Consider the following 12,721-nt stretch of genomic DNA (forward strand, 5'->3'; position numbering starts at 1 on the left):
CCACATCCTAATCCAGATTCAGGATTTTTTTTCCCTGCCCTAAAACCAGAGAGTGGCAGCAGTGACTGGTGACAGCGTCAGCATCTGACTCAAAAAGGTTCAGAAGTATTATACTGAAGACAAAAACACAGAAAAGGTGAGCCATGCTTTGCTTCAAGTCTCGATCTGCAGATCAAAGAAAGCAGAGTTCAGAGTGAATGAAGGCGGCGGGAGCAGAACAAACACCAGAGGCTGCAGACACACGCTGAGCCTTATTCATACACTTATGAAAGGATTGTAAGGAAATTGTTATCAAAGGTGTACTTTATGCCCAGCAACAATTGATTAAAATTTGGGAAGCTATAGGTGTAAGTCACAATATGAGGCATAATGTCCTGCTTGGTGGAGGTCTGCACTCTCCGAATTTAATTCTAGTTTACCTCTATTGATTGATTGATTGATTGATTGAATGACTTTATTGATCACATAGTGGAGAAATTTAGTCGTAACATCAGCTCAAATAGTCAAAGGAGAAGAAAAAGGTGCCAAAGGAAGAAAAATGTGCATGGGATATATATACTGTATATACAGTGTCCACAGATGACATTTCTTTTCTTTTTTTATAGTAGAATTATTATACAGGGTTATTGCACAGGGTATTTATATGTGTATTTATATAGATGGACATAGATGGATATTTATATATATATAGTTATTTACCCTTACTGACCATAGAGTGAATTTGCTGCATTTATTATTTATGTTTTACTCATATTCCTACATAATATAGTTATAATGCATGAAACCACGCAAAATTGAAGGGATTGTTCCCCCTTTTTTTTTTCTCCCTGGAGTTTGTCCACAGTTGTGAGGCGAATTCTTGCGTATATATTTTATTTTGAAAAGCCTTAACGGAAGTGCGTTTTCCACACAGCCAGTAACTTGACAGTGGTCCACCGCACCCACTGGAAGCTGGAGGTTGCATGGGAAGCTGAGGCATCCCAGTGTTTTTGATTTTTCTGTCAGCGTTGAACAAAAACACGCAGAGCTGCAGCCTGAGGAGGCTTTGCTGAACAGTCATGCCATCCAGGCGGAGACAGAGAGGCCGTTCATCGCTGAGTTAGCTGACTCTGCTCTCAATTAGAGCTTTTATTTATTTATTTTATATTCATGACCCAATGAAACAACACCATGGCTAAGCAGTACGATGTGCTCTTCCGACTCCTGCTCCTCGGGGACTCGGGGGTTGGCAAAACATGTTTGTTATGCAGATTCACGGACAACGAATTTCACCCATCTCACATCTCCACCATCGGTAAGAACCCTTTAACTTCCCATGGTCGCTACTGCCTTTACTGTTTATTCGATATAAAATAATATTTTTTATATTGAATATGCAGCATACCCCATTTTTTATCATATTTAATTAGAAATCATTATAATTTGCTTGTAAATAAATCCTAAAAGGGGTATTTTACGGAAGAGGATTAGGGATACTGAAAAAAATAAAGTGAACTGAGTTTTAAATATTATTTCAGTTTAATATGAGAAAAAAGTCAGAATTCTGACCTTTTTCTCAGAATTCTGACTTTAATCTAAGATTTTTACTTTTTTCTCAGAATTCTGACTTTAATCTCAGATTTTTACTTTTTTCTCAGAATTCTGACTAATCTCACAATTCTGACTGTTTTCTCAGAATTCTGACTTTAATCTCAGATTTTTTCACTTTTTTCTCAGAATTCTGACTTGTTCTCAGAATTCTGAATTTAATCTCCGAATTTTGACTTTTTCCCAGAATTCTGACTTTAATTTCGATCTTAATGTAGATGGGCACCATGAAGGAAGAGATGAGGGAGCACTCAGCTTCACTAAAAAGATGTGAGTTGTTTGAGAGGGCCAGTGACACACTGGCATTATAAGAGACAAGTCAGAATTCTGAGATTAAAATGTGAATTCTTAGAAAAAAAAGTCAGAATTCCGAGATTAAAGTCAGACTTTTTTTTTAATATTATACTGAAATAAAATTTAAAAATCAGTTGACTTTTCTAACTTTTTCAGTAGCCCTAACCCTCTTCCATAGTATTTTTATCAAGGAGCTAAGAAAATTAAATGAAACACGTAGTGTGAATGAACTGATCATAGGCGTTTTAAAGGATGGAGAACAGGGATGAAAATTAGTTTACAAACTAGAAACACTTTAACAACTGTGTTATACTTTGCAAAACCACATGTGGAATAATTTCCAATTCACTAAACAATGCAGACCAATGAGAATAAAATGTTCAACATCTTCTCTTTATTGCTTTATTCTTACTTTATAATATCAGAATGTAATGACTAAATAATACTATCATTACTGAAGCATGAATAGATACTTCTAAACTCCATTACGGTTTTCAGTGTTTGCATTTACTCAATATTTGTATGCAATAAAATAACTGTCAACAACTTTTTTAGCTTATGTTGTGTTTGCAGAAATGTTTTCCAAATGGTACATTTACCACAAACCTTTTCCCCCCATTTCCCCCTCTATTTAGTTTAATTTAAGATTGCAGAACATTTTTGTTCAGACCATCCCTATTACTCTGTTTTGACACCCCCATCATGGTGAAGCTGAGTCTCTTATCTTTGTCTTCCAGAGGCAGTCTTTTCTGTTTGCATGCATATTCAGGTAATGGGTTGAATTCCTGCCCTGCTAAGCTCCTTTTTGTTAGACTCTGCAGATGCTTCTTTTTGGCATTATTAGCAGTAATTGGGAGCAACATGAAGGAGGGGAAATCCAGTCAGCTCAGTATATGGAGGGCGAAAACTAGTCAAGTCTTTATTTTTTGGACCTTTTTAATTTGCCCTTACTGGCTTCATATTTTTCCGCTTTCTTGTGTATATATATATATATATATATATTAATCCTGAACATTTCTATTCCTTAAAAAAAACTAAGCAGACCAGCTTTAGATGGTTTTTAACTGTAAGCTTTTAGGACAAACATTAACTGACAGACAGCATGTTTCAGTTTTATAGAATAACCCTACGTTTGTTCTTTGTTTTAGAAGAAATTAAATGGAAGCTCACTCAACTACGCTGACATTTAGATAAAATATGCGCACCGTCTTGCAAAACTGTCAATTACCCAAGAATTTTTTCCCATTGTGTAAACAGAAACAGGAGTTGAGCAGGTTTGTATTCTATCCCCCATGTCAATTTTTAGTGTAACCAGCTGTTGTTGCAATTACTGCTGTGGTTATTTTAACGTATGTCTCACTTTGCACATCCTTGTAGTGATATGTTTGCTGTCATAAGGTAAGCCTCTGTCTTAGTTTTAGGTTCTGTGGAACCTCTAACAGGTTATCTTTGACTGGCACCATGTGTCCAGATTCACAGCGACTCTAAAAAGCTTCAGTAACCATCCCCATAGCATGATACTGCCACCACCATGTGTTATTTGGAAAATGATATGGGAATGGCAGCATGATGAGGGTTAAAGTTTTCCGCCTAAGGTAGTGGGTTGCATTATTACACATGTCAAACTCGAGGAACGTGGGCCGAATGCAGCCCGTCATGGCAGTTTATCGGGCCCTCAGGAGCTCAGTTGGTTTAGAGTATACAAAGTGGTTAAAAATACAAAGTAAATTGGAGTAATGCTATAAACTAGAGCATTGTGGTATTTGTAAATTAGATGATGAAATCAAAAGCTGCACCGGGTCATATAAAAGATTTAATGATAGAAGGTCGCCCTATATAAAAACTATTTTTACACCACTGGATTATGGGCTAAAAGTAAAGTTTTGGTCTCATGTGATGAAAGTATTGTCTTTCACAGATTAGGTAGGCTAACAAAAAATGCACTGCATGTATCAGTTTCCTGTCACTTTATAAGCATGAGCTCTACTATCCTGATCTATAGTAATATCCTAATAAATCATCAGAGTTTGTGGTTCTAATTCTTTCTTGGTGTTAAAGGCTTAAAAGTTAGTGTCTTTGTTGTAGCTTCAAAAATGCTCCTCATATTATCCAGTTGGTTTCTGTCCAGGAAGTCACATCTAAGAATGAATTTTTCATGATGGATTCCAACGCGCCATCCGCAGGTTTGCTCTTATGACTCGGTGGTCAGCTGAAGCTTTAGTTGGTGAAGCTTTGAATGTTGCGTATCTCTTAGTTTAAGAGCACCTGAAAAAGAAGTTTCTTCAAGAATTCGTCTGGTGTTTTTGATCAGTTTGTCTTTGGACAGAAGAAATCTGATAAGAGATTTATGATGTTGTTTTTTTTTTTTTTCATTTTTTAAATGATCATTTTACATTCAGCGCCCCACCCAATTTCTTTATATTATGGAGTTTTCTGCATATTTGATAACCTTCTGATCAGAGGATCCAACTTCCTGATCCAGCCGTTGGCGAGGGCTGCAGCGTGCTATTTTAAGTCATCATCCTATAGTGCTCTATAGGAAGCATCCCCCCTGAAAAGCGATTCTTATTCTCAACATTTACAGACGTATTTGTTCCTATTGTCATCGTGTTTTGCAGAGCATAAATCATATTAACTCAGATGGTGCAGAAGGGGAGAAATCTAAGCAGACACTCTGGAGTGATGCATTTAAGGCAGATCAGGCAGGTGGTTTTATTGTTTGCCTGAAATGATTAAAACCTCAGTTCCTTCCAAAAAACCACAATCGATAATGTCCTGCAGAGGATCAATCCTCACACCGTCAGAGAGATAAATTTCCTTCCATGTGGATCCCCTACTTTCATCATCTCTGATCCCTCTCGTTTGGGTCTTATCATTTCAGAATCTGCCAGGATATCTCACCTGTCTTTTTCTTCTCCTATGCCCTTTAATAATTCTAAAACATAGAGCCAGGAAGGATTGTTATCAGCCAGTGAGACATGTTTTGTTGTTTACTCCTCTATACGCTCCTGTTTTTCCTTTTCAGAAATATCCCTGTGTTACATGGATGACTGAACACCATGCTACTATTTATTTCTAATGGTTGTTGTTTTGCATATATCTCTTAAAATGTAATGAAAAAGCAAGCTCTTATTTTTTTTACATTGGATGCATAAGACAATAGGAGCAAAATTACCTTATAACACATTAAGAAGTTAAACCATGGCTGCAGTGATCAGTTGCTTTGGTAATTCATCAATCTGTTGATAAATATTTTGGATTTGTCGATTAATGTTAAAAACATTTGTTTTTGGAAAGTTAACTTATTGTGCATTTAAATAAAATGTAAATGACAAAGGTCACCAGCCTCAAATTTACACATGAATTTACTAAAAAAAATATATATAATATATACTAGAGCTGCAACTAACGATTACTTTGCAAATCGATTACTCTGTCGATCGTTTTTTCCATTAATCGATCAATAATCGGGTAGCCAAAGGTTCCTTAAAGACCTTTTCAAACTTAAACCAGGTGAAACTAAAGCTTTTCCACTTGAGGTATTCTGGATAGAGCATATTGACAGGTAACAAAGTTTGTTTTTTTTACTTAGATGCAAAACATTTATATATTTTTTACAATTTTGATGTAATATCTGTTCTAAGTGGTTCACTCTGTCACCTAAAGGCATCTTTTAGAGTCTCTATACTCCAGTTAAGGATTAATCAATTACTAAATTAGTTGATGATAATTTCAACAATCAGATTAATTATGATTGATTATGATTAATCTGATTAATTTTTTGACAACATGACAACAACATGTCTAAATATAAGTGCTTGTGTGACTTTTTTTTATAGGATAAATCATTACTGGTGTCCTATTGGGATAGACTTATTATGATAATAAAAGAGCCAATTTTTCCAAATCTTGATGCTGATTAAAAGGAAATTTAAAAGTGGAGACATTTGTACTGTAGTTTTCCTGTCAAAAAATGAAGGGGATGAGAAGTAAAAAAAAATACTGTGTGAGCTGAGGAAGGAAGAGCGATGGAGAGACCAGGTGAAAGAGGCCACTGAGAGTTCAACAGCTGAAGAAATTACTAAAGATGAACAAAATAATGTCAGCATAAATGAGATCTTGAAGAGAGATAAAGGAGAAAGTGTAACAGAAACTGATGGAGAGGTAATTATTTCCCATAATTCCTATTGAAAAATTCACCAAATTACCCAGCTCCTCTTATCGTAGAGAGCTTTTTCAGTCTCTTTGCTAACCTTTTCCAGACCGCTTTAGGCAAGGCGAGATCATTGTAATACACAATGTTTACACTGGTTATTTTAAATTGTTTTACACGAAAACAAAGGAAGAGAGATTTAAGAAAAAAAAAAAAAAAAACGGATTAATGAAAACAAATCCCCTTTTCCTTTCAGACAAAATCCCTCCCTTTGGGGTTCTTTAACGCATGTTGTCACCAGCAGGCGCATAAAGATACCAATATTGAAGCTTTGAGTATTGACCATACAGATATTGACCTGATATGACATCAGCATCAGTCATACTTACTTAGATTACTTTTATTTATAGTGGGGAAAGATAGAAATGGTTTGATCAACTATGGCAATATCTGACCCTTTTCTTATTCACTAAAGGGTTTCGAGTCTCAGACATGAGGACACAGAATTCGAAGCACACAGATAAGTGTTATTCACAAAAACGTTTATTGACATACGTCACATCTGCAACTCAGCAACAAAGGTGTCAAAGGCCGGAATCTCTGTAGCGGGAAAACTCAGGTTAGTGACCATGAAAATCTGACGGAGGAAGATTGCGAGCGTGTGAGTCACTAACCTGGTTTTAGAGTTCAGTCTGTGCCTAGAAGAAAACTGAACTGGCTGACGAGCAGATCCAAGCAGACAAAAGAAAGCAGGAGTTTCTAGAAGACAAAGCCCAAGCCGGTGTCAAGACCAGAAGATCAGAGATCCAAAGAGATACCGAGGGAAAAATCAAAGTCGAAGTAAGGAGACAGATCCAGGTTCAGTCCACAGGCAGAAACCAGCAGGAGTCCAAAGACAGATCAAGCAAACAAATCTGAAACAGGAACAGGGAGGCTCAAAGGTCAAAGGGCAGAACTGGTCAGGATCAGGCAATCAGAACAACAGGTAGAGAATTCTCAGCAAAGGCTCAGATAATCTGGCACTGATGACTGGGAGCAAGCAGCTTAAATGGAGGAAGGAGCAAGCGGCAACACGAACAGCAATGAGAAATTGGGAGGAGCTGGGCAAGTAAATGGAATGAACCATTAAGCCAGTCATCAGTGCCAAGATCATTAAAAAAAGATTTAAGTAAACTTTAAACAAAAGTGGATGGAAGCAAAGTGTTTTTAGGAGTTTTCTAATATGTGAGATTTTAGGCTGCTTTATTCCAATATACATTTTCTGGCTGATTTCAGATATAAATATAAGATCCGGACATCCCTAAGGAATAAAACCGTTATGAAATGTTGATGCTTCCAGATTTATTCAGTCTACATGTTCCTACATCTTTGAGCTTACTGCACTAACTTTGTCTCATCTAATCACACAAACAAGTTTCATCAATCTGCAGTCATTAAATATTATTTTGGGTTGTTTTTAAACCCCTTGACAGACAAAAACTTTTTTATTTTTACATTGCCTGTGGATCTTTAAGTGATGAATGCCTCACACTTTACCAAGAAAAAAACTGGCCCTTGATGAAGGAACTTTAAATAGGACAAATTCCTCTTTCATTCTTCTCTTCTGGGAGATTATCTGCAGGATTCCTGCAGCCAGGTTGATGGGATTTGCCTTTGTTAAAAGGCTTGCTGTCTCAGAGGTGTCAGCTTATCTTTCCATGCTCTACTCAGACGGTCCTGGGGAATATAGCTTGTATAAGATAAGAATAAAAAAAACAAAAACAAAAGAAATGTTCCCTGACCGATTAAAGTGTCAATATTTATTTTCCCAAAGCAGTCTGCTCTGGTCTTCAGAGTGAACATCTTTATAGCAATGAGCTGCTCTTGTGTTGATTTACTGTAGGTATTCAGTCACACTGCTTGGTTTAATCTTCCTCACCTTCATCCCGGTGCTCCAATCCCTAGATTCCCTCTGGAGCGTCTGGCCGTAAAAAAATCAGCTATAAAACATCACCTCAACCTGCCGCTACATCATATCTGTCTCAGTGGTGTGGTTTTAGTCACGGCCTTGTAATACACACTCTGATGCCTGCTGCTCATCACTCTGAGGGTTAGGGCACGGATCACGGCCACCGCAGATGGTTCTCAGTTGTAAAGAAAGACACAACAAATAATATTTTGCTGCCATCGGCCAGCTTATGACAGACTTATGAGAAACACAGAAGGTTTGAGCTTCATATATTTTTGTGATGAAAGGCTTAGATGTTGTCCTTGCTGTTTTTTTTTCCATCAGAGAATATTTCCAGCGTTACAAAGAATGTATGTCTCCTGGGAAGGAATATTGTGTAAAATGTACAGACTAAAATAGTAATTAAACACCGTAAACCTGGACGAAAAATACTGAAAGAAAGCCAAAGAGGAAGAAGATGCTATTGTCAGATTAGACTAAGCTTAACCCTTTATAGGGCCTCTTAGAAATAGAGCCCCCCACTTTTGTTATTTTTCTTAATACATTGTTGGCATTTCTTGTTATTACATTGACATTAATTTTTGCCATAAAAATATCCATATTTTTTGAATGTTACAAAGGTAATGATCTAAAAATAAGTTAAAATGTCTTAAAATAAGTGTATTTACCCTTAATTTGAGTAGGTAAATAAGAAAATCTCCCAGTGGAAGGAGCATTTTTATCCATAAAACCAGATTATTTGATATCATGCACTTGAAATAGGAGACTGATTTATTTTTCCTTATTTTAATTGCAAATTTTCTTATTCCATTTGCAGTGTGTCTCACTTACCTGCTCAATTTAAGAAAAAATGCACTTATTTTAAGAAAAAATTACATATTGGGATTTCATTTTTTCAGTGCTTTAAAGTTAGAAATGTAAAGTCTTTCATTGAGTGCCCTATAAGGGGTTAAACATAATTTTTTGTGGATGCTTTCTTCAGTAGGGGAGCTGGTGAGAGCTAACATAAAGCCAGATTGTTAGAAATACAAAGTAATCCTGAAAAAGAATTACACTTTTTAGATTTAGACAAATTTTATTGTTATTTACAAAATTTCGTTTTGTACAGCTTTCATAAGATTTCCATTCCTTAAAGTGCAGCAGTGATCAAATGGGAACTGTGTGAGAGAAAGAAAAAAAAAAACATGGTGCAAAAAAATGCATTGATATGGAAATCCAGAGCATTAAATATATATGGTGCAAATATGCAGAGTTTGTGACATGATGAAGAGTTTTCTCAATGGTTCAGCTGTCTGATGCCAGTGGGGAAGAAGTTGTTTCCGAACCTGCTGGACCTGCATTGAATGCTGCGGAGCCTCTTCCCAGAGGGCAGCAGGGAAAACAGTCCATAGTGGGGGTGTGAGGGGTCACTGATGGTGTTATGGGCTCGGGACACGCAACGCTGGGATGAAATGTCTTTAATGGAGGGAAGAGGAGCCCTGATGATCCTCTCTGTTGTTCTCACTACTCTTCTCACTTTCTTCCAGTCTGAGACGCTGCAACCTCCACACCACACAGCGAGACAGCTGGTCAGAACGCTCTCTATGCTGCTTTTGTAGAAGGTGGTGATGATGGGTGGGGGCAGGTGGGCTCTCCTCATCCTCCCCAAGAAGTACATGCACTTTTGAGCCCTTTTGACCAGTGAGGTGATGTTTAAATTCCAGGTGAGGGTGTCTGTGATGTGCACCCCCAGGAATTTGGTGCTGATGACCACCTCTACAGCTGAGCTGTTGATGACCAGTGGAGCCTGGTTAGGCCGGTTCTTCCTGAAGCCCAAGATGATCTCCTTTGTCTTCTCCATGTTCAAGATCAGGCTGTTATCTTTACCATTCCACTACCACCGTAGTGTCACCTACAAACTTCACAATGTGATTTGTGGTGAACCTGGGAAAAAAATAGTAAACTTAAGATATAAGAGTCTAGTTTCAACTTCCTAACTCTTAACATTCAGTCAGAGGTAATAGACTGGGACTGGGCAATATGAGTAAAACATCTCTTAAATTTTATTTAACAAAAAATACAGATGAATTTCTCTTTGGGGATTAATAAAGTATAATAAAATAGAATTGAATATTGCTTTATAAAACAAACTCCGACTCATCGCTTTCGGATGTTACCTTCTTTTAAATAATAATAATTTAATGGTTTAAAAAAAAAAATCATGTTTCACAACAATCATGAAAACACAACAGACTAATTGTTTGCTGCTGGTGCTATCACAGTTAGCAGTTACAAGTACATATTTAAGAATAAAAAGTAAAAAACTGAAGTCACTCTGGGCTATGGAAACCCAAAGTCTGGATTGGTGAAAATAAAATAGAGATTTTCCAAATAATGAATCTTAATAAAATAAAGATTTGTTAAATCAATTAAATGTCCACCTTTACAATGGTCTAATTTAGATTAATTTTGTTCAAACTGAGATACCATAGCGCTGTTGCTACCTGGGATTCCATTAGTTATCCTCAGTAGAAACGTTGGTATTAGTAAAGTCAAACCGCCTCTTGATGCTTATCAATGTCCTTCTCTGATGCCAGAACTTGAATGTGTGAATCATCAAATAACCCCAACTCACTCTTAGTATTGGTAAATTAATTAGTTTTTTCCAGCCATGCTTATATAACAAAAAAAATTAAGACAAATTAAAATTCTTCAGCTTTTTTAATTTTTTTACCAAAACATGTCCTCTTAAAGATGTTGATAGGTAGATGTATTGCAAATAAACTGATTTTACCACCTGCAAGGCAGCCATGTTGGATTTGGAGATTAATTAGAACCTTCAACTTTCACACTCAAGTTTAGGTCCAGAGTCAAATCCAGTAGAGCGGTCGTCTGGAACACGTCAGATATGTGGATATGAGTTGGAGATAAGTTCTTGATAAGTTACGCATAAGTTATGTACAAGTTATCCATAGGTTTTGGATAAGCTATAAGCCACGTCTTATGAGTAACTTACACATAACGTATGTCAACAATCAGATACCTGCAACTTATGGCTCACAAACGCTGGCATACATTAGGACCTATACGCCATATGTTGACGTGTGCCAGCGTGCTTCAGCTTACTTCAGCGTGCTCATAACCTTTACAAAACTGACCCATAACTAATCCAATGTTTGCCAGTATTTGTTGCCAGATTTTTTATACGTCAGGCAAGCGCTGGTCTAAATCGTTAAGGTGTGACAGGGGCTTTATCTCCTTCCCCTATCAGATAATTGGTCATCCCATTGTTTCTGTCTCCCATATTTACACCTCCTGTTAAGCTACTCTTTGCTGGTTTCTTATTGTTTTCAGCTCCCCATGTGTGTTTTGATGTCTCCTGGTTTTTGGGTTCCGGTATTTTTTTTCTTAGATTTTGTTTCTGTTGTCTTTTTGATTTCATTAAAGCTGCAAGAACTCTATCTCTTCATTTGGGTCCTCAACCAACCTCCACACCCTTGTTGACAATAGGAATGGAAAAAAAGGAGATCGAAATAAAACATTAAATACTTTGAACAATAAACACAAGTGTTTTGCAAATGATTATACGTTTCTAAGAACAAAATCTTTAGTGAACATAATTAAGAAATAAATGTGAGACAATTATGATATTATATATTTGCATAAGATGTTTGGTGACTTGATGAGTAGACATGGTTGGAAATGATTTCTTTCAGTCAGGTTTTTAAAAAATAAATAAATGCACTCTTAAAATGGGGGTATGGACACTTTGCATTGCATTTCTATGTATGAATCCAGAATGCAGTGATGTACTGCTTGTCACCTCCCTATTTGCCGACCCTAAGAAGATGGTCTGTGTTTGTGCTGAGAACAATGCTTATACATTTTTTTCCCCATTTTTTTTTTGCATTCAGTGGTTTCTGGTGCAGCTTTGCCTCATTTCTTCATCCTAGTTTAGTCTAAAGCATCTTTACATCATACTTCTTATATTTTGGTCTTAATCATTTTAATTTCTGAATGTTTTATTGCTGCATTTATCTCAGGCTTTCATCCTCGCATGGTTTGTTTCAGTGACAGTTTCTTCTCTGTCATGTTGTCAAGGTTGCTGTTTAGATCTGAACCTGAAGGTTTTAAGTTATTATGTTTTTATGATTCATTGCTATGGTTTTCATGTTTTATATCAGAGCTGGTATTTCTCAGTCGGTGTTGCTTTGCTCTTTACACCAGGTGCTGCTTTGCAGATAACACCCATCTTTGTTTTTTCATTACCTCTTCAAGCATGAAAACATTGTATCGTGAAGGTTTTACACCATCACCTATTTCCATATTTTCACTTCCAGGGTGACATAATTTATATTTATAATATTCAAAAGGGGTTTTAGGCAAAAGTTCCTCAGGTTTTATAAATGGCGGCTTCGGAACTATGTGGCTTTCCTTCTATTTCTGTTATGTATTTCCTCTTTTAAGCATTTCTAAAACAATGGAGGAAGGTGTAGGCCTCTTAGTGAATTAGATAATCATTGTCTTTTATTTATTAAAGTAAAAATATTTTTATATTATAGTTTCTTCAAACACAGACTAACGTATTTTAAGTGTAAAAAATATGACATAAGATGAACAACAATATTATTCTTTTGCTACGGTAATGTTTTGTGATTGCTTATAATTGTGAGTAATACTGTTGACTTCGAAGCTGTCCCACAGACAGTCACTAACAGACTAAAAGAAAGCACTTTTAATTAGCAATTAATGATCTACTG

The 12,721-nt window shown here is 36.4% G+C and overlaps 1 protein-coding gene across 1 annotated transcript in view; it reads left to right on the forward strand.

The window, feature by feature from the left end:
- The first annotated feature begins 938 nt into the window (after positions 1–938).
- Positions 939–12,721, forward strand: part of rab15 (RAB15, member RAS oncogene family) — a 29,409-nt gene continuing 17,626 nt past the window's right edge. Inside the window, exon 1 of the mRNA XM_015388848.1 lies at positions 939–1,294. Coding sequence (XP_015244334.1) covers positions 1,171–1,294 — 124 coding nt within the window. The 5' untranslated portion in view covers positions 939–1,170. The remainder of the gene's footprint in view (positions 1,295–12,721) is intronic.

The sequence above is a fragment of the Cyprinodon variegatus genome, unplaced genomic scaffold (assembly GCF_000732505.1).
Source record: "Cyprinodon variegatus isolate N-32 unplaced genomic scaffold, C_variegatus-1.0 Scaffold439, whole genome shotgun sequence".
In the NCBI taxonomy this organism is placed as follows: Eukaryota; Metazoa; Chordata; class Actinopteri; order Cyprinodontiformes; family Cyprinodontidae; genus Cyprinodon; species Cyprinodon variegatus.